Raw genomic sequence first — 21521 nt, 5'->3', positions numbered from 1 at the left:
TCCACGGCACTTTCACTTCCTGCTGAAAATTACAATCTCTTTCATAACATGGCTGTCTGGGAAAAGTAGAACGTTGGAACTTACTATAGCTAATAATTATTTAAAGAAATTCTCTGATCATGCACTTAAAATGCAAATGATACATTTTACTCACTTGTCAAATTGCATAGATTAATTTTCTTCCTACATAATTTTTGCAATTAGCAGCTGATTTTAATATCTAGCGCATTGTTACTTTTCCCCCCCCTAATTCTTGTTATTCTTCCCTCTTTTCCATCTGCTAACTCTTTTCTTCTTCCTTCCTCCTTCCAAAATACTTTGCAACTTTTATAACAGCAAATTCTGTCACCTACCCGGGGAGGAACAAAAGACCATTGTGTTCAATTTATCTTTTAATAGACTCCTTCCTCAAATACCTCACAGACTGCCAGTACTGTCTTCCAGACCCTGTCTCACACCCTTTTGAGTTATGAAAATGTTTGGGAGGGTCTTTCCTTTAACCAAGACATTTTTCCACCCGAGATGATTGATAGCTCCCAGTTACCACTAATTACCCTATCAGCAGTTGGACATAAGCCTAGCCACAGCACTCTTCCTCCAGAGGCCGGCAATGCATCCCTGTCGCTCGTTATCCTCTTCTTCAAGGATGGGACAAACTGACTAATTAGAGACACCATAAATTCTTCCTTCAGGCTCTTTCCTGATGCGCTGCCTTGTTTCCAAACAGAGCATGTGGAGCAGAGCGGGGCTGATGCTACTTCTTTAAAAAGGGAAAATGCAATGGGGTTTCTGAGCCCAAGCGGGTTTGCTCAGCGTGTTTTATTGCACAGGAAGAGGAGAGCATTCATTCATCCAAATCTAGCTGACGCTTTCTTAGCACGTCTCAAACTCTGAGAGCTTTGCTTAGCTTGGCTACCCCCATGCGGGACTCTGCCCAGTAGGAGCCAGGCTGGGGCAGCATGCACATATGGAGACAACCCGCATTGGCTAACAGGGATAAAAGGATTCATGGCTTTCCTTACCTAGAATGAACTGAGCATGCAGATCCCTTCCCTGTCACCTCTGGTGCCCAAACCAGATGCTTTCCACAGCACACGCTGTAGAGAGAGCCATCAGACTGGAAAGGCAAAAAATAACCCCAACCAACTGCTGCCTCCCTGTTAAGCGTGGTTTGGAAAGCACCTGTATTCTCTCATCTTCTCACTGTGCAAATTTGACTCAATGAATAAGAAGGTCTGTCAGGACCTCCATCTTGTTTGAGACTGAAAGATTTTTCTTATTTAGGCATACAGGTCATTACTTTTTAAAGCAGTGAGAGATCCCATGATAATCTCAAGAAGAAAATAGAGTGCAATGAAGATAGAAAAGAGGTATTTTCCCCTGCCCCCAGAAAAGAGAAAAAATAACTTGGAGGAAAACCAGCCAAGTTTAGAAACTAGTTACTCTGAAGTTCTTCCTCCCAGCCAAAAGGAAAGGCCCTGAGGGCAGGAGAGGAAAAGGGCATTATATTTATAGAGAAACTTCTCCAAACCACATAGGGTGGGTGGTGAAAATGCACTGCAGGGACACACACCTGGCAAAAAATTGTTGGGGTTGCTCAGCCACTGCTAAAGAGCCCCAAGCCCTACAAAATAGCAAGACCTCACTGTTCTAGGAAAAAAAGAGCAAAGAGGAGGAACAAGGGCCGAGGTCTACAGCAGTTTGCTGCATGGGAAAGGCACATGGAAAAACCCATGTGGAGGAGGAGGCAATGGCTGAATGCATGCCAAACCACACAGGACTGGGGACAGTGCATGCCCCACACCAGCCCTCGATCCAAGTGTAGCTTCCCTTCCTAGCGGACCTGAGAGCCACTTCCCATCACTGTCCCAAGAAACTCCAGGACCCCTGCCCATTAAGTCAGGTTAATGCAACAGCAGAGCATAGGGATCTATCCAGGATGGCTTTTAAATTCAGGGAAGAGAAATATTCACACCCACACCCAATAACCCCCATTTCCTATTTCCCCAGAAAAAAACCCACACATTTGCTATAAGCACACAGGTCATCCATAAGCAAGAGATCACCACACACACGAATTGGGGGTAAACCAAGAAACACGAGGCTACATCTTTCAAAAAGACACACTTCTTTCCCCCTCTTCTTTCCTTCTGTTTTTAAGCCCACATTAATTCACATTGCACAGGGGATGCCAAATGGCCTCACAATACTACAGTTTCTCCCCGGGTTTCAGACAGGGCCAGGTACATTGCTCCCTGGTGAGCAGAGGGCTGAGACATAGCCCCCTTGCTGTGGCCAGGGCTGTGCCACAGACCCATAAGCTCTGTGGGGTGCTTTTGGGGTTTCAACCCCTCTTTCATCTGTGTTGCACTTGTATATAGTAGGGTTTAAGGGGGAGTTAATCTGTAGGCAATGGCTGCCCTTTTAGGAGACATAACTATTCCCTCTTTGCTGCCAAAATCCCTCTAATAAGGAGCTAATATTGAAAAACTAAATAATAAAGGGAAAAAAAAAAATCCCAGCCCATTGTGTGCTTCAGCTCCGCTACGGACGAGGCCAACACACAACTCCCAGCAGCTGCCATCGCCTCCAGCAACATCTCCTCCCTTGAATGGCAGTGGCTGATGACAGAGGACGAGGACAAGCAAAGAGCAGCCACTGGCATCCAGCCATGTCCACCCAGCACCACGTCCCCATACCGGGTTCGGCCTCAGGAAGACCCCTTCCCAAAGGCGAAGCATGGCCTGCAGCCTCACAGTCCTCTACCTGCTGCTGGTTGAGCTGCATGGCAAGGGGAGCCTGGTGTGGATACGATCACTGGGTGGTCCCCAGCACAGCGCACACACTGCCCGGAGCAATACCAAATCATAATAAACAAGTCCCTCACACAAAGCTCTGTCAGTTCAGATTCCAGTTCAGCTGATATAATCTTCATCTTCTCTTTGAAAGAAAGGAAAAAAAGAAAAGGAAAAAGAAAAAAACAGACATCCTAAGGGACAGGATTGAGGCAAGCGATGGATTGATACTGCCCGTGTGTGTCTCAGCCGCCCAGCGTGGGGAAAATGTGCTGTTAATCAGCCGCCTCCCTGGGGAATACACTGATTTAATTACCTCCTGCTTGCACAGTCCGGCTGCGACGCTGCTCACCCAAGACATCGCATGAGGAAGAAACAGACACCAAGCCTCGGTGGCCAGGTTGGAACGGGATGGGCGAGCAGACGAGGAATCGCCCCTGGTTTGGGGATCAAGGCATTGAATTGGTCCGGGGAGGCTGTGCGAGCAGGCTGCCTCCCAAACACATATGTGCAAGAGGTAGATAGCATCAAAGGGCACATCACTGTCCCACCAGAGCCATAGGCACTGCAAAGGGTGCATCAAGGAGTTGCCTTTCCCCTGTCTGAAACACAACCTTATTTGGGGAAAACACAGCAAAGACATGCAATGGGCAACAAGGGGGTTTCCAGATAGGAAAGGGGAGAAATAGCCAGATGAAATGAAGGGCAGATGCCCAGTTAGCAGGCGTCATGCCACAGCTCCCTCCCCTCACCAGCTGTGCAGCACAGACCTCGCACGTGAGCACATCTTTCCAACCCTCCAATTGTCATGCAGCTGGTATTTTGTAATGTTAATCTGGGATGCGTCGGAGCATCGCCCCAATGCAGGCAAATATTTTCCAGGGCTTATGTTTCACAATGTTTATGAATGTCAGAGAGGCAGTGCACGGAAGGGCAGAGACCTGGTCCAGCTCCTGGAAGGGGAGAGCTGCGTCAAGTGCATCCACCCTCAAAGCGACTCACTGGACAGTCACTTTGAAGCAGCTTCAGCACGAGACATGGGTTTCTGCTCTCCCACCTGGGGGACAGCCAGGATGTTTAATAATTAATGGCTGTACACTTGCCTGCGAAGGCTGGTGCGAAAAGAGTTGCTGCGTCTTTAACGGCTGTGAGCGATGGGAAACTCATTGGAGTGTGTGTTCGGAGGGGAAGAAGGTTAAGATGATTAACTGGTGCTAACAAGTTTAGGATGTGGAAGAAGTATTTTCTTGGACGTCCATCAAAGAGAGGATTGAATGTTCCCCGGCGGGGGGAGGGGGCGGGCGGTATGTGTTTAACAGATGAGGTTTCTGCCTCCCAAAGCCCGCCCAGCCCCGCATGATGCAACCTCTCCCTTTTAAACGCTGCCTCTCCCCCTGTACCATCAGCCGTACCTGTGGCCCCAGCCTGGCATGGGGGCTGAAAGGTGATCCTGGGGGAGGAAAGCCACCCCTCCGCTCTTCCTGTTGATCCGTGCCCTGGGACACCCTTTGGGCACCAGCAGATCAGCCTGGCCCTTGGTCCCCACCAGCCAGGGCGAAGGCGCAGGCGGATGCCCGGAAGAGCCAAGAGGGAATCAGGTATCACCACACTGAAACCCAACGCCCCAGAGAGGAGGGCTCCTGCTGCAAAACCCCACTCTCTGCCCCACCACAGGGATGCCAAACAGAGCCATTGCCCTCGAGCGCAAAGTGGCAGCTAGCATTAGTGCTGGAGCAAAGTCCCCTTGCAAACAGCTTTGGAGCAAGCCACTTGGCATCTGCAACATCTCCCTTGGCCTGTCCCGGGTATTTTCGGTGCTCTTTGCCGGCTGGCGGGCGCCCATGCTTTGCGCAAGGGGCTTGGATGCCGCCGGGCGCCGTGCCCTGCCGTTGAGCCTGGCGGCCGGTGCGACTCACCCTCATTCCTCTGGCCGCCGCAAAGCTGCCAGGATGGGCAGCACAGGCGAGACCCACGTCGCGGGGCCCGGACGTGCGTCAGCGGCTGACGCAAACCAGCCCGGCCATGTGCATACAGCCCAGGCCTGGGAAAAATCCTCCACCCCGGTAGCACACTCGCACTGAATCAAAGCCGTCGCCGTACAGTAGCAGCGCAATGTGCTCTTCGGGTTTCCCCAGCCAGCTGGGATGTTTTTGCCTTGCTTTGTCAAGGCGCTGATTTATGCCCATATGTACCATATACATTGTAAGCACAGGCACGCAATGGTGTAAACACTTCTACCAAACATCTGTACACAAACCCGTCAAATATGCAGAAGCTCCCTGCTGCAGCCCCCGACATGCATCCTGGGTGCCCGACATGCATCCTGGGTGCCCCACAGGCAACCTGTTGGGCCTGGGTCTGCCTGCGGGGTGCCATTCGCCACAGGACCTGTTATTCGGATGCGGCCTGGCAGGGATGGTAAAGGTCACGGTGGGACCGTTACCTGATATAAATCAGCACAGCCACAATGCTTTTCTCCTGCGTCAATCCGTGCTTCAGGCTGGAGCGCACCACAGCAGGTATCTACTCCTGTGTAGTGCTGCGCATCCATTCCTCCCTCCAAAATCTCCGTCTTTCCTGTGCATTTAATCCACGACGTCTTTCTCTGCACCATACCCTTGTCTGGGGAAGAGGTTAGTTTATGACTGGTTTTGGATGGAGGATGGTTGTACCAAACAGCCAAGGCTAATCCAGGGCTGGGATATAACATTTGGGATATAACATACAAGCACCATTAAAGTTAATGCTTGTGCCACCAGGACTCACACACACCTGGACACAAATGCTCACCTGTTTGCACCTTTGGAGAGAGCTCAGCCTCCAGAGAAAAAGACCCACAGCAATTCTGTGTGTTTGAGGGAATTTCCTTCCACCTTCCAGCTTAAAATAAAAGCTTAAAATAAAAAGTTTAAAATAAGAAAGCACATAAAAGGACAAAGAGGAGCCCTGGGGCGTCTAGGAGACAGGCCTGAACATGGCAAGAGGGAATTATATAAACAAGCAGATGGGTGTAAATAAACAGGCCACCCTCTTGCAGAGCACTTGTGCCCATCATCGTACCTCAGCGCCTTCCCTTTTTAATGCACTGACTGTTTCTAACCATATTTTGGTTAAAGAAGGATAGGCAGAGGTTTTTGCCTTCCTAACTATCGGCATGGTAGCTCCATAAGGATGTGCTAGCCTTGCAGCCATCTTGCAGCCCGGGCAGCACTCGCAGCTGTATTAATGGCTTACACGAGCCCCCCTAGTCCACACTGTGGCAACAACAGCAGGTTCATTAAAATCAATTAAATACTCCTTAATAAAGTCAGTTTAAATCCCAAATGCAGACTAAGCCGGATGAGTTGGTGCTTAGAGGTATAAGGAGCATCCTTCCTGCCTCTTACCATCCCTCAGCCATGGATGTGGCAACCTCCAGGTAACAAAAGCCAAGGCAGGGGTGACTCCTTGAGCTGCTGCAGGCAGTTGTGTAAGACCACAGCTGCCTACGTGTTCGGAGAAAGAGAACTGAGCGACCAAACAAACTGTTTGTTTGTTTTTTTCCTGAATTGTTCATCCCCATCTATTCATAACTGCTCACAGAATCTGTGGAATTCATTGTGTGGTTTGCATCTTCAAAACAAATGAAACAACAGTATGTCTAAACCAAACAAACCCCAACCCAAAATACAGCCAGCAGGCCAGGGCGCATGAGCAACCTTCGATGCTGAAGTGTGTGTATACTCTGGAGGGCCCAAAAAATGTGGATGGGGGGAACATATTTAAATTTCAGGGAATAATAGAATTCCCAGAGAGATTTCTTATAAAGGGGGGAAAAAAAAGGAGGAGAAGTATTTAAGCAATGATTAGGCTGCAATTTTTTCTTCCAGATGTACCATGCCATGGGGATGCCGTGCCAACGAATCACATTTTCTGACACGGCAGCATGCTGCTCTGGCTGCAGCAGTGTCAGATGCCCATCCGCGGCAGCCCAGGCACTGCTGCCTCCGGAGCTCGGCTCTCCAGCCAGCCCAGCCATGAAGCCTTTGCCAGTGCATTCAAGGGAAAAAGGCAATTCAGAAAGCTCAAAGCTTTTGGCAAAGAGTGGCTGCTTGAGACAAATGTCCTTTTTTCCGATTTTTTGGTTAGAGGTTGTCAAAAAGCTGCATTTAGACACTTTCAAAGTAGAAAACACCTTTTGCATAGTCAGCATAGAAAACCATGCTGACTTACCGGCCTGAAAAGGGGTCAAACACAAAACTGTAGCATTTCAACTAGTTCAATGCAACTCCTGACAGGAGGGCCACAGGGATGGGTGTTTCATTGCACACTCCCACCTCATGTTCCTCATGGCTCTGAGCCAGGGCCACCGACATGGCTCGTGGCTGCCGGCATTTAAATAGCCGGGGTGACCTTTCCACACCCTCGCCCCATGCCAGGGATCCCAAACACCTTCTCCATCCTCTCAGGTCTCACCAGTGTGTTCAGGCTTTTAATCTCACAGGAGCCCTCAGATCTGTTTGAGCAGCCCCAGCAAGCTAAAAAAAGGATTTCATTAAAAATGACAGCAAGAAAATATAAAAGCCATGAAAACAACCTGGCAAGAGAAGGAGCACCCTAGCCAGGGTGCAAGGGTAGGGGGAAGCAGGCAGGACTCAGGCACTGACCCTCCCTTTTTGGATCACTCCCCAGAGGTGTTTGGGGAGGAGATAAGAATCCCAAGGGAGAAACGGATGCATCCACTCGGATGCAATATCCTGCCCGGGTGCTGCAAGGCTGGGGCTCAGCCCATGCCGCCCAGGGGTCTGCCCCTGTTGCAGGCCATCCCCACCAACCCCTCATCTGCCAGCCCGGGTCCTGCCCTTCTCAACGTTTCCTCTGCAGGCAGCCTGCGGGGCCAAGCAGGGGTCGGGACATGGGAAATCCTGCTGCCTCCTGCCAGCTGGCCCTGCCGGCTCTGGGTGACACATCCTGGGTGGGAGCCAAAGCCCTGCTGCAGCCCCACGCCGTTTCTTGCTGGCCTCCTCCAGAAGCTGCCACTGTGCCAAGGGATCCAGCCGGCATGGGAGGGGTGTAACCAAGGGGGTGAGCGGAGGGCAAGAGGGATGCCTGGACCAAGTGTGCACACCGTGTGGCCCACAGCCCCAGGGTGCAACTGGGGCCACCACTGCACCTTTGCTCTCGCGGGCCACCCTGCAAGAAGGGAAACAGCAGCAACTTTTTTGAGTTGCAGCAGCTCCTGCTGGTATTCCTGTAAGGTCAGTCAGAGCTGAAGAGAGTGGCCAAGTGACTTTCCCTGCTCCCCGGGCTGGGGCAGACAGGGGACATGGGTGAGGTTTTGTACGAGAAGAAATGCCCAGGGGGCATTCCGTTGCAAAGCCTCAAAGACATTCCCGAGAGGACCCCAGTTCCTGGCCAATACCAAAATCCTTGCAGCTGCCCTACACCAGCCTCCAAGCCCCTGTAACAGCAGAAGGTGCACTGGTTTGTGGAAGGGTTGTGCAACCTCCCCTCTGACCACCAGCCCCAGTCCCCGGGAGCCCACGGGGCCGGAGCTGCCTCCTCCCACAGCACAGCTCCCTCCTCTGCCCCGGAGCGCTGCCACAGGGAGGGATGGAAAAGCCATTCGGCATCCCTCTGAGCTGCTTCCCTGCTTGCACGGCTGACCGCCTCCAGCGCTGTGGGCTCCCAACCTGCCCAAGGAGAAACTGGACCAAAACAAGCATTGCGGGGGCAGAGGGAAAGGAGCCAGCCTTTTTTTTTTTTTTTAAGGGATATTGAAGACTGGAGCGGAGCGCCAGCAGAGTGAAAAACAGCCACGTGGGGACTGTGAAAATAGGAGCTGAGGAGAGGAAGATGGGAAAGGTCTAATAAAGAGAGTCACAGTATATAAAATACACAAGCGCCCACCTCCGCCAGGAAGGCTGTGAGAGGGGGGGTTTGGTGGTAATCCCTGGCTGTTTGAGACTGTCCAGGCAGACAGGGTCTGGATCTGCAACTGGGTCTGGATTAGACCAGGAAAGCTTAGGTTTTCACCCTGTCAGCCTGAAACACAATGCTTTTCCCTCGCAGCATTTTGTTATTACATGGCAGAAATCAAGGGAGGTCAGTTGGCGGTGAGAGGATCCTCCAGCCTCAGGTAGCTCTCCTGAGCTCTCAGCCACATCCAGATCCCATATGGAAAAGAAACATTTCCCTCACCTGAGCAAAAGTCATGAGGGGAGGCTTGCTCCTAGAAATCAAAGCCATGGTACCACCAGCATCTGCTCAGCCCCAGAAAAACTCCCCAAGTCTCATCCTAGCACGCAACAACCTCAAATCAAAACCTGTGCTGAGCTCCCTGTCCATGCTTGGCCCCAGCATGGCACAGGGTCTGGGGGTGGTGAATAGCTGGGTAAAGTCATTGCTGCCATTGAGGCTTCAGGGCCCTTTCCCAACCTGTGCGGAGTTGTGCCAGATCAGTCTGGCAGTGGGGACAGAAGGAATCACACAGGTTATCTATCAGATGAAGGGAACTGAGTCATTAATTATCCACAAAGGCTGTGCTAACCTTGGGGGTCGTGTCCTCCCCGCTGAGATACTGCTAGGGAAGCCCACTGCGACCTCTGAGCTCAGAAAACACAGTGCCAAGGAACGACATCTCACTTACAGGTAGTCACACCCAGCCCCAGACCAAGTGATCTGAAGTAGCAGCTTCCCAGCCGAAGGAAACTTTTATTTCCTTATCGTTTGCTATAAATACAGCTGTGCTGTTTTCCTGACCATATTATTCCTACAGTCCTTATCACGTGTGCTCAGATAGCCGCAGCACGGTCACACACTTCACAGTCTTCTCGCTCCCCTATTCCCAGCTTTTCCAAATCATTTACGTTCACAACCCCCTGTGTCCTGAAGCTCTTCTGTGGCAATGGGTGACCCTGCCTGGGACCTCCACATCCGTACTGAACAGGTCAACAAATGAACTTGTCTTCCTTTTCCCCTTCTTTGCCATGCAGGGACCTGGCTCACAGTTAGGGATGAATTCAAATGTCACTTCTGATAAACATTTATTCCTGGTGAGGAACATGATGTGTTTACAGGCAGTGGAGTGGGCCACTGAGAAGCAACGGGCATGCGCCAAGTCTTGCAACATCTTGATGCTTCTCAGTGCTTCTGAATACCTTGGTCTCCGCAAGGGTCACGTTGTCTGGTCCTTAGGGCATTTTAAACACAAGGGAAAAAATGCATCAGGGAAAAGGATTCCCAAGGTCTCAGGCTAGAAGAGAGACCACGTTGAAACAGCACGACGGTGTTTTCAGGTGGCCTGCGTTGCATCAGCCTGGAGACCAAAGGGAAACACCCCAGAGCAAAGGGTCTACGACAAGACAATGGCTGGCTGAAGGTGCCTTCATTTTTGCACTGCCCAAAGCCAATCAAGACTTCACCTGCCACATCATCAGCTTTGGACCATAGTTTCATTTCCCTCGATGGATTAGCTGGCAGGATGAAATTTTTACAAATAGTTTCTGCGTTCATAGGATATTTGATGAAGATAGGCAAGTTTGACAGGTAAAAAGGAAGCCTGAACCTTTATAAGACATTTATTATTGTTCTCCTGAATCAAAGCTGTCCTTCTGATATACTATGAGCTTAACAGAACAAGTGTTATGAGAAATCCAGCACCAACTGCTGCTGAGGCTTTGCAAGGGATGTGGGTATCTGTGACCAGCCTTGATGCTGAAATACTTGGGCAATTCATCTATCACACACGTGGCATAAGGGGTCATGTTCAGATGGCCTCAAAAATCAGTGGATCTGTTTCTTCTCTGCTCTGCATTCAAGTTCTAAGTTTCCTTCTCCAAGCTGGCTCAGAAACACCAGGAGGATATTCATTCCTGTGGTTTTATGGCATTTATATGTCAAGTCTAGGCAGGAACTTGAAAATGGAGTAATGCTATGATTTGTGTTCCCATTGAAGGGAAAAGGTTGAAATTTAAAAACAGTTGAACTCAGTTTTGATCTGATTATTAGAGAAGAGATACTTAAAAGACATTTCACTTGTACTGTCTTTTAAATTTAAACCAGAATAGTTCCTGTTGTTTCTTTCTGGGACTAAAAAGAAAGTCCAACAGTCCTGATCTGGACTAGTCAAATCAGGCTTTTACCAATGTTCTGCGAGTCTGGGTCCTGGATTTTAGTTCTTTTCCATCACAAACCTGTATATCTTCACCTCTTGCTTTTACGAGCTGCTACTTTACAAATCTATTTTAGTCTGACAAGAGACTGTACCTCCTATGTCTGTACAGAATTCTAAATACACTGATTTCGAGACAACATTACCTACAGCAAAGACAGCCCCATTCATCATTTCACCCACCATTATCCCACTGTTGACCATACTTAAATACACTTTGTATGCGTACCACCAGACACTGTGAAACACCTCACACTGGGCACCAAAGAGAACCAAAGAAGAAACAACAGAAAATGGAAATGCCGCTTTCAGATGCTCATCGAGACACAAGTTTCCCTGCCTCTTTCTTTTCAAAATGAGCTTCAGCTACCCAGTTTGGATATACATATTCAAACTCTCCCAAAACTTCCACTTTGGATGCGAGTCGTAGCTGGCACTTCTCTATTTTTTTCTACAGTCAAATCCATCAAAAGACAATGAGGAAGGCTGAATGATTCATAGTAATGGAATGAAATGCCATTCACAAATGTTTTTTCCATAGCAATTTGTCACTTATTGTATTGAAACCACTTCAGAAGATGTGTCTCAAAGAGTCTTTTGATATTAGCATGATTAAAAACATAATGCAATTAAGCAATCCCATAATATTTCTGTATGTTATATGAGCAGGACCTTGAGTGACCACTTCATTCAACCCTGATAAATGGCTGCTTCTAACAGAAGGCTGTCATTCTGCAAGATGCCTCAGATAGTTGTATAACACCAAGGAATTCAAATCTTCTCACCCCAGAGGCATTTTGGGTCACCAACATTTAGCTGTTCAGCTTTGGTGTTGGGTCTAGCCTATGTGTCTCAAGCCTTCTCAAATCGGCAAGAAAGATGCACGTCCCAAGAGCCATTCTACCCACTTCAAAATTGATGTCCTAAATGAATGGAAACATGTGCCCTCTAGATGTATCTTTCTCTTTTTATTGACTATCTAGATGTCTACCTGGATGTCTATCACTTCTCCTGCTGTTTCTGCCATATGTGGAATTAGTATTTACACATGTACCCGACTTGTTACACACATCTCCATATTGATTTCCTATACCTCAAGCACCCTGTTATGCAAGTATGCATAACTTTGCATTCATATACCACACAGCATTAAAAAAAAATCTTTCAACAAAATGTAGATGAAAAAAGCCCTTCCAAAATGCTAGCCATCCCAGATCCCTACCTGCCGGGCAGTTGCATCGCTGGTGTGTGTCTCGAACTTCCCGATGTCTTGGCAAATGGAACTTTAATTTCTGTTATGAGAGGAAAGAGAGCAAAATGATTCATTAATACCATTGAAACCAAAGCCTCAAATTCTTGGAAAAGTGGGACTGGGGGATGCTGCCCAAGTAGAGATGGGAGAGACAGAGCAGAACAGTTAGGGAGTGAAGAAAGGCATTAAAGTTCATAGTCTTTAACTAGAAATGTGGGGTTTGATTGGAAGCAGGCTGAGGGAGTTTCGTAATGGCCTCCAAATGTAGTCCTCCTGACAGGCATTACAAAATCAAGAGCCAGTATTGGCGAATAAAGAGGTGACTGTGTCCTCATGAGAAAGCTGCGTTTCTCAGAAGACCCACTCAGCAGATGAAAAATGGAGATCTGAAGCAGGTAGTCTTCCCCCCTGTGGCAGACTCCTTATGCTCATAGAGACACCTGGATGGACGGAAGGGTCTCACTGAAAAATTGCAGCTGAAGGTGGCCTGAAAACAGCAACGGCATTTCCTGAAGCCTTCAGAGGCTGTGAAACTTAATTTTTTTCCAAGTGCAGAACAAGACAAAACCTATCAAGAGCTTCCACAAGGTAGAATCATGTCAAAATGTTCGTTTCCAATGAGTTTGGATTTCCAATGGTGTCAGTCTCCTGCTCTCTGGGCCCATCTGTGTATCTCTTAAAGGGTCAACAGAGTCCACCTGAGGCCACCGCATCTTCCCTCACTGGAAATGTCATTAAAATTGACCCATGTCCTGAGCAAAATGCACTTTAGGGACAGCATCCGTACCACCCCTCATAGACTTTATCAAAATAACTGTGATTTAGTGAAGAAAATGCAAATCAATCCAAGTAAGTTATTCATTAATGCCTATGAACTGCACTTGGTTAATGATTTGAGATGATTTGAGGAGACTGAGCTGCTGGGCTGCCTGTGCTAAGGAGTCACTCCCTCTCCCCTTCTAACCCTCAAGCCCAACTGTTCATCCCAGTTGCACCTTCTTATAGTCTAACCTACTTCACAACCAGGGCCAACATTTCAAAAGAAATAGCCTTGTGTTGGACTCAACAGAAGCCCATGTCCGGGATCATATAGAAATGACTTGATTTTCACAAGTAAGTGAGCACCTTCCTGCAAGAAGGCATCAGTTCGGGGGAAATTTCTTTTAGAGAGGAAAAAAATAAAGCAACATATTTCTACCTGGGATGAGGGAAGGTAGAACTGGCTGGGACACTTCCATTTTTCACTTTGAAAGGACTGGCTTCCTTATTGCAAGTCAAAATCAGTAAGGGTTGTTGTGACTGACTAGAAATTCAATATTTTCAGAGCTTTTTTTTTTTTTGCACGGTAGACTGAAATGTTTTGATAGCAAGTTGATTTGGTATCCAGGCGAGAAGAGGGTTTCATGTGAGGAGAATTGCCAGTTCCCATACAAAATTTTAGCTATGTTTACCTTCTCAGTTTAAAAGCACAGATATGTGAATCTTTGCATTTGGGCATGTTCCCATCTAGCTGCCACCCCAAGATGGCATGGCTCTGCTCTGCAACGCTGCTTGGCTTCGAACACTTTGTGCTAATGGTCAAACATGGGCACAAATAGGACAGCGGAGCCTTTATTTGGATACTTGTACTGGTATGTAGGCATATGCATTCCTGCTTACATCTACACATGTGCCAACCAAAATGTCTGAACACAAGACTGCCACTTTGGGTGGGGTTCCCATGTTTGGGAATTGGGCTTAGCACAGGGGAGGGGTGATGGTTCACACAGGCAGGAGCAGAAAGTCATTTCCTAACCAGCAAGGGTCCAAACACCCCGGCTGCAGCGCCACCCTTTATAGGACAGAAATCTGCAAGGAAACATGCAACAGATCCCTGCTCCACCAAGTGCAGAGGCACCCCAGCAGCCAAGGGGGAATGGCTGGGGGGGAGGGCAGAGTTAGGAGTTGCTGCAAGAAGCCTTGGCTGGCTTGCTCTACCGGTGCACAAGGAGAGGAGCAGCCTAACTGGATTTATCAGGGTAGTAATGACACAGCAGGACTTAAGCACGACCAGGACAGGAACAGGAGCGATAGCATTTCCCCATGACTTGATCCGCAGTGTCCGGGTAGTGGAAACACCTGGGACAACTGAAATAGCACTCCCGAGGATGGGCGCCCCTCGGGAAGGAGGCATGGGTGCTGCTGGGCAGGGCTGGGAGCACAGCCCAGAGCACTGGTACTGTGCAGCCATCAGGTACTTCCCCCTTCCCTGGCCATTGCGATGCCTCCCTGGAGCCCAGGAGCTCTGCACTTCCCCAGGGAGTGCAAAGGGCAGTGGTGCTGTGGGATTGTTCCCTTTCAGTGGGAGGCAAAACCTACCAGGAATTTAGGAGCGCCTGGAGTTCGGTTTCCTGCACAATCTATTAAACAAACATTGACTGCAACAGAAAAAATCCTTGGCTTCTGGAGACCTCAGTTCAACTTTGGGTTGAGATGGTGAAACAAAATGAATTCCTAGCCTTTTCTGCTTCCCTCATTACCACTGTGCAAAATACCACCTGGTCCAACACGAGAAGCTGGCTTTGCTCAGGAGAGCAAAAAGAAAGGGCTTTCCTCTAAAATTGGCCTTTCCAAGAGAAAACTTTCATTCCGGGGCAACAGAAAACCATTCAATTTCAGGGCAAGGTTGACTTCTGTAAGCAAAAATAAAAGAACATGGTCCCTGGGAAGCTAGTGTTTGCGATCTCTGATCTCGGGTTTGTTTTTTCACCTGGAGGACACCTAGAGCATGAAACATCAGAGCAGCAACTGGCTACCTCTTACCCTGGCAGAAATGCTGAAAACGTTTCTTATAGAGAGGATCAGTTTGACAGCATAGCCTGCTTGCTCTTGCCTGTCATGTTTTCTGGTGACATAACGGCTGCACCTTGCCCCTACACACATGAAAGTGCCTGAAAAAGCCTTTGCCGGCACTGCGGCCACAGCTGACCGGCTCCAAGATGGGGACTGTGCACCTCTGTATTATTTAGGGAGCCATCGCACATCGCTGAGTGCGGAGGAAAGGGAAAAACCCTCTGTCTGCAAGAGGGCAAGGCCAGGCAGGTCGGGCTGAAACACGTGCTGGAAACAGGCAATAAAGGCAGCATGGGCTTTTCCCGTGGGTTGTGTTAACTCGCTGCTAGCGTGACAGGACAGGGCTGGCTTGGATGAACAGAGCAGTGAAAGCGAGACCTCTTTTGACATTAAAGGACCATGGCTGTGGCCTCCTAAACCTTGCAACTGCCTGTCTATTTTGGATGGGCACTTGAGATTAGGTGAAAGAGAGGGCACTTCTTCAAAGGGGGCGGATTAATAGCTCTTTAGCAGACGTAGTTGTTTGCAGTCACCCAGGGAGGTGAAATCATTTCCCACCACTATCTCCAACAGCTAAAAGAAACATGTCTCAAATAGATAATCTATTACAACCATCAGGAAGATTTCAAGGGTGGGTGGTTTTGTTAACTCTTATTGTTTTATCTCCAATTTCGCTGTTTTTTTCTTAAAGGCCCAGCTCCTGGAATCGCAGGACCACGTGGCATAGAGCAAAAGCAAGCAGTGAACACTCCCAGATGGAGCAAAAAGTTTGGAAACACCACCATCAAGGTTCAAGGATTGCAAGCAGCTGAAAGGAAATGGGGCTTACCTACCAGAGAAATTGGAATTAAAAAATAGATCTCATGATTTTGGGGTGGAAAACACTAAGCTAAAGGTCAAGGCAGGGGATGCTTAGAGCAATCTTGCTGACCCTGGGAAGCAGAACTGAGCAGTGTGCCTTAAGACACTGAAGCAAAAGGAGGAAAAAAGAAGCTTTAAGTCAGGGGGGAAAGGGAGTTTTCAGGTGTCCTTCCTTTGGTCGCATAAGTAAGGAAAGAGTCCCAGGGAAATGAGCCTATTGGGAAAGCAGTGGGGATCAATGCTCCCTCCCCATCCATGGCACAGCCCCTGAATCCCTTCAGCATCACTAAAGACACAAGAAATACCTTCAACACAAGCCCCTGAGAGGCTGAGCGCACTTATCACTCATCAACAGGATAACTGCTGTTGTGTTACACACACACACTTCTACCTCTACTAGCACACAAATTCTGGGTTTTTTCCTAGCAGCAGCACTGAATCCATCCTGCTCTCCACCCTGACGAGGTTTTGGCAAATTAAATAGCACCAAATGTTACCCAGCATGGGAAAGGACCCTTTGGAAAGCATTGCCTCTCCTGCAAATGCCAGTAGAGAGTTTATTTGTGCTCTTTGTATGATTTTATCATGTCCCGTAAATGCAGAGGAATTCCTATGTGGAGCTAAAGTTCTCCCTGAATTACCTGTTTCTGGCTCATTCTGCACAGACAGTTTTGTGGGAAAACTTAGTCAATTTGTGTCTGGTAGAAAATTCCGCTCTGGTATTCGCTAACACCAGGCAGAGGTTTACACAGTAGCAAGTGCAGCAGCACTGGTCGGGCTGCTTCTGGGAAAGCATCTGCCGCCCTCTCCTTGTTCATCCTGAACTGAGACAGAAACACTGCCACAGCCAGGCGCGGGTGCTCCAAAACTGGGCTCCAAGACCGGGAAAACATCCCCACCAGCTGGCTTTAAAATTAACGTTTTAAACAAACCAACCCAGCTCCTCTCCCTGCCAATTTGCTTTATTTTTGCTTGTCTGGAAGAAGGGGACCTAACAGGACTTTTGCATTTTGCACTTTTCAGTGCAGTCCGTGTGGTGTCCACATGGTGACTTGCAGACCCTTGGGAACCTCCAAGGCACACCTGGACGCAAAACATGGCACAGTCTGGAGGGCACCACATGCTCCAGCTCGGAGCACAGAGCAGTACAGGTTTTTAGCATAACCCTAGAGGTCCTCTATCAGCCCTTGCAGACTTTGCTTCTTCATGTCCCTCCAGCTGACCTTCACAGCCACCAGAGCTAGAAACGTGCTCCTGTGCCCGTGGCTTCCCTCACCTCCCACCTCTCTGCCCAGCTCAGACCAGCTCTTTCCAAAGCCGGAGTTTCTTTAAAGCTTTGCTATTTTATTTTGTGATGGATAATACGGAGCTGGCAGCTGTGAAACCCATTAAGGTCAAAACACCAGGAAACTCTGTGAGGATGTGGCAGTGAGAGGCAGCGAGGGTCTGAGCAGGGGGGAATGAATATCCCGCTTTCACGTCCATCACGGCAAGCTCAGCCACAGCCCCTCTCCCCCCAGTCATGCTTGGCACTGTCTCTCACTTCCCTCACTTTTCTTCTCCCATTGTTTCCCTGCTCCCCTTTATCTTCCCTGTTTTTCTCTGTACTTCTTGTCCCTCGCCAGCCAGTGCAGGAGACCCATCCAACTTAGCCCCACTTCAGACCTAATAAAAAGGAGGACCAGGGGGATTTGGTTTTCTTTCCTAAGCAAAAGCCCCATATGCCACTCGACCATCTGTCTGCCAGCAGACCCCCACCCTGCACCTCGAGCCGCTTGGCCTACACCCGTGCCTCTGGCTGAGTTGTGGAAGTCTGAAGTAGCTGGTTTAGGAGCTTAGCTGAAGCAAGCAGCGAAGTCAAGGAGGGTCTCCTCCCCTGCAGGCAGCAGACCTTCAGAGGTGTAAAGAGACAGGAGGGCCAGGCATCCCTGCTCCTCCACAGGCTCCGGCACCTTTCTCCAAGCTATTTGTGAAGCTGTGGACCAGCAGGGAGCTGGTAACAGCAGTGGTACCCTGGAGCAAGTGCTGGCCCCTCAAGCGGTGGTTCCTGTCCCAGGGTTGCTCCCCGCACTGGCTGCAAGGGGGGCTAGGGCCACCCCCAGGGGCTCAGGAGGGGCTGCTCAGAAAACATGGGTGCTGCCAGGCATGTGGGCATCATGAGAGCCCCATTTCCTTGCTAAGCCGGGCTATAAAAAGTCAGAAAGGTGCTGCGGCCAGTGGAGCCAGCAGGACACAGGGGGCCATCCGGCCTCGGGCACCACTCCAGGGAGGCGTCCTGTGGCACGTCTCAAATCACTTGGTAGAGATAAACTGCGACTTCCCAGGAGACTCATGCCAGCAGCAACAAGGGGACCACTGCACGTTATCCCCTGCCCAGTGGCAGGGAAGGAGTCCCTGAGCAAGGGTGCAACTGTGGGGCACAGGTCCAGCCACTTGCAACACTTCTGCCTCCCCAAAAGGCTTTTTTCTGTGGGGTATTGCCACATGGACCCTGTCTCCCCCTTATTCATCATCCACAGAGGCCACTCAAAACCACATCCCTCAGCTCCGACGGTGTTTGCTAACTCGAGGTTCACAGCTTTTGGCTGCAAACCCCAGCCGATCCAGGGACTGCTCCCACGAGACCTGTAAACAGTAGCCGAGCGTGTCAGCTGTAGGTTTAAACTCCTCACCACAGACCTTCACTGCTCCTAGAAAGCGTGGCAGGGTCCCCAGGTTCCCCCGGGTGCCAGGCAGCACTGCCCTGAGGCAGGTCCCAATAGCCACTATTCTGATCATTCCGTTCCTTGCCCAGTTTGGCAATAGCAGCACACAAGATTTTTTTCAGACACAAACAGCGTTTGGGCTAGCCCCCGGGATCTCTGCAGCCTGTCTCATGGCAAGGCTGGAGTAAACAGAGAAAAGGAGAGGTGGGTGGAAACGGCCCCAGCCCTGAATCTTAGCCCCAAGCCTCCCCCAGAGCGGTGGGAACAGGTCAGTGTGGACCTGCCTGGAGAGTTCGGAGACATGAGCCACCATCTGCTCCCTGATGCATGTCAAAACCACTTCAAAGCTCCAACAAGGTAAGGAATCCTGCAGGGTACCTATCCCACCCAGGGCAGAGGAGCCCAGGCAGCCCCTAGCAGCATCAGCACAGCAAAGTAAAAGGTGTCAGGAACAAAAATCTGCACTTTTTGACCCTCTTTATTGACCTGCTGAAGCTCAGGCTTCTTCAGCAGCAGCTCTCCCCCAACCTCAGGAAGAGCCTGCTGGCTCCAGTGGGTTTGGATGAGGCTTAAGCAGGGATAGCACAGCCATATGCCCTGCACTGATGCTCTGGCAGTACCAGAAACTACCCTGGCAGTACCGGTGTGTCTCATTTTCCTGAGCCAGGAGCCATGGAAGGGGTCAGGGCTGGCACGGCAGCGAAGCCAGCCCGTCATGACATCAGTGTGTTTGCAGTTACCTTCTCCCGTAGCCATGCTGGCTGTAGCGTGCCTTGCCTGTCCCTCTCCCAGGGTTCAAATGCACACTGATTCCCAGGTTTAACCTCTAACTCTTTCAGCAGGCAATGCCACCAGTCACCAAATGGAGAGGGCTGGAGGCTTTTACCTCCCTGCTAGGACCAGAGATGAGGTTTCCCCCTTTGCAAAGTGCCAGGGCTCAGCTACAGCATGGGCTTGGGCAGAGGGAAGCAAACGCCAGGCGGGTTTGAGAGGTGGGAGGGACCTGAAAGCACGGGAAATTCAACCTAGCAGCATCACTTGTGCAGAAATACGTTTTTAAGGGAGGAAAAAAAATGGATAATGCGACTATGCGAGCATGCACGTGCCTAAAATCTATAGTACTGCAAACTATACATGCAAAACGAAAGGACACCGACCTCATCAAGCAGTTGGTCAACTCTTCCCAAAATAGCTGTCTCCATTTGGTCTGCTGAGAGCCAGGCAGGGAGCTGTGTGGGTCTGTCCGCTTCCAAGTGGGACACCCGGGACTGCAGATCGGAGGTCCGAAAGTAGAGCAGGAGGCTCAGCACCAGAGAGAGCAAGGAGACACCAGGCAGCCCCGAGCCCAGCAGGAGAGGGAGGCGGCAGCATCTCTCCCCGTCACTGGTCCTGGGGGGAGCCACGCACCCCCTGTCAAAAGCTGCTTCGCCGACGCCTTTCCAGCTCTTCTCTTCCAACATTCCCTCCCTGTCCTGAGAAACGATAAATAAATAAATAGAATAAATAAAGCCTCACTCCTACTCCGAGAAGCACAATCCAGAAGACATAGAAAAAGAGTGTCCAAGGGGATCCCAGTGCCAGCAAATGACAAATAACAGCAATAATGACAAAAGTGGATGGGGGGGGTCTTTAAAAAATAAAAACAAACCACACACACATAAAAGGGGTGCAGAAAAAAAAGGATCCAACTGCAGCAAAGAGTGGAAGAGGGGAAAAAAAATCTGATCGGGATTTTTTTTTTTTTTCCTCCTATGTTTCAGTCTTTTGGTTCACCGGTAGGTTTTTGCTTCCTGCTAAGCTGCCAGTTTCAGTTCCTTCGCAGACCGGCCAGGAACTCGCACATGAAAGTCCCCATTAGAGAGAGGTAATTCTCAGCTGCTCCGGCGACGTTGTGCTCTGGCTGATCGCGGCTCCCCTGTAACATGACACACTCCCTCCGAACTACGGGGCTGGGATGAGCGAGCTGCGCGGCTTCCCAAAGTAACCTCCTCTGCTCGCCCTCTCTCTCCACCTCTCTCTTGCTGCATGATTTATTTATTTATGCAAAGCGCCGGGGTGGGATCGGGCAGCGGGACGCCCCTGTCCCGTTTGGTCCCCAAACCACCTCTCCGCCGCCAGCCCTTCCCTTTGAAGTGACTCTCGCCGAGGTTATTTATAGAGGCAGGAAAGAAACTGTAAAGCAGAGGCTGGGCTCACACCAGCCTGCGTCTTTCCTCCCCGCAGCCCAAGGGCATTTTACGGGATAGACACCGGGGCAGCCCTAAGGCACCAGCGGTGGGGTATTTTGGCCCTGCTATTTTAAGGAGAGGAGCCAGGCAGGGCGAGAACCAGAGGGAAACATCTGGAAACAAGAGCTGGCAGCTGAGGGCTCTGCAAAAAAAACAAGCAAAGGGCAGCAGGGAGCAACACCCCAGGCAGGCAAGCTGCAGTGCAAGGGGGGGGAAGCTTTTGGGGTTCATTTGGGCATACAACCTGCAGAGCCTGGGGGGCACCAAGAGGAACTAATCTGCTGAGGCCCTCTAGTGAAGCAGAGCTTCCCATCACCTCCTGTGTCCCGCTGGGCATGGGGCACCAGACACAAAACCCCTTTGGCAGGGAGCAGTCTCCCCACTACGTGCCGTAGGGCAGCAGCCGTCTCCCCAATACGTGCCGTAGGGCAGCTCTGAGCCACGCGTCTGGGAAACAAAGCCGCCTTCTGTTCTTCAGGAGCAAGGGAGGCCCACCTCTCCCAATTTTTTCCGAGCATGATGTACAATATTTTATCCTCCAGGGTGACATGCAGGCTCTGCTGAGCCCCTCCTGTCCGTTTGTCCGGCCTGTGATCCCCTTCTTGAGTGCACACAGCAGCGAAGCAGTGTGGGTCCCGCTGTGGCGTACAGTCATTAAAACATGGGCAGCAAATTGGTCTCTTAAATTCTGGCTCC

The 21521-nt window shown here is 50.0% G+C and overlaps 1 protein-coding gene across 2 annotated transcripts in view; it reads right to left on the bottom strand.

The window, feature by feature from the left end:
- LOC138687668 (collagen alpha-1(XIII) chain-like) overlaps nt 1–20914 on the bottom strand; it is a 29173-nt gene extending 8259 nt beyond the window's left edge. The window contains exons 1-3 of one of the 2 annotated variants that reach the window (XM_069795801.1): nt 20253–20914; nt 19755–20069; nt 12170–12239 (exon numbers count right to left, since the gene is read on the bottom strand). In XM_069795801.1, coding sequence (XP_069651902.1) covers nt 12170–12239; nt 19755–20057 — 373 coding nt within the window. In that variant the 5' untranslated portion in view covers nt 20058–20069; nt 20253–20914. Of the gene's footprint in view, nt 1–12169; nt 12240–19754 lie in introns of both variants that reach the window. The other variant, XM_069795800.1, reaches the window with a different exon arrangement.
- Between the last annotated feature and the right edge of the window lie 607 nt (nt 20915–21521).

This window comes from Haliaeetus albicilla, chromosome 11 (genome assembly GCF_947461875.1).
Source record: "Haliaeetus albicilla chromosome 11, bHalAlb1.1, whole genome shotgun sequence".
In the NCBI taxonomy this organism is placed as follows: domain Eukaryota; kingdom Metazoa; phylum Chordata; class Aves; order Accipitriformes; family Accipitridae; genus Haliaeetus; species Haliaeetus albicilla.
This window is presented reverse-complemented; position numbering and strand designations above follow the sequence as displayed.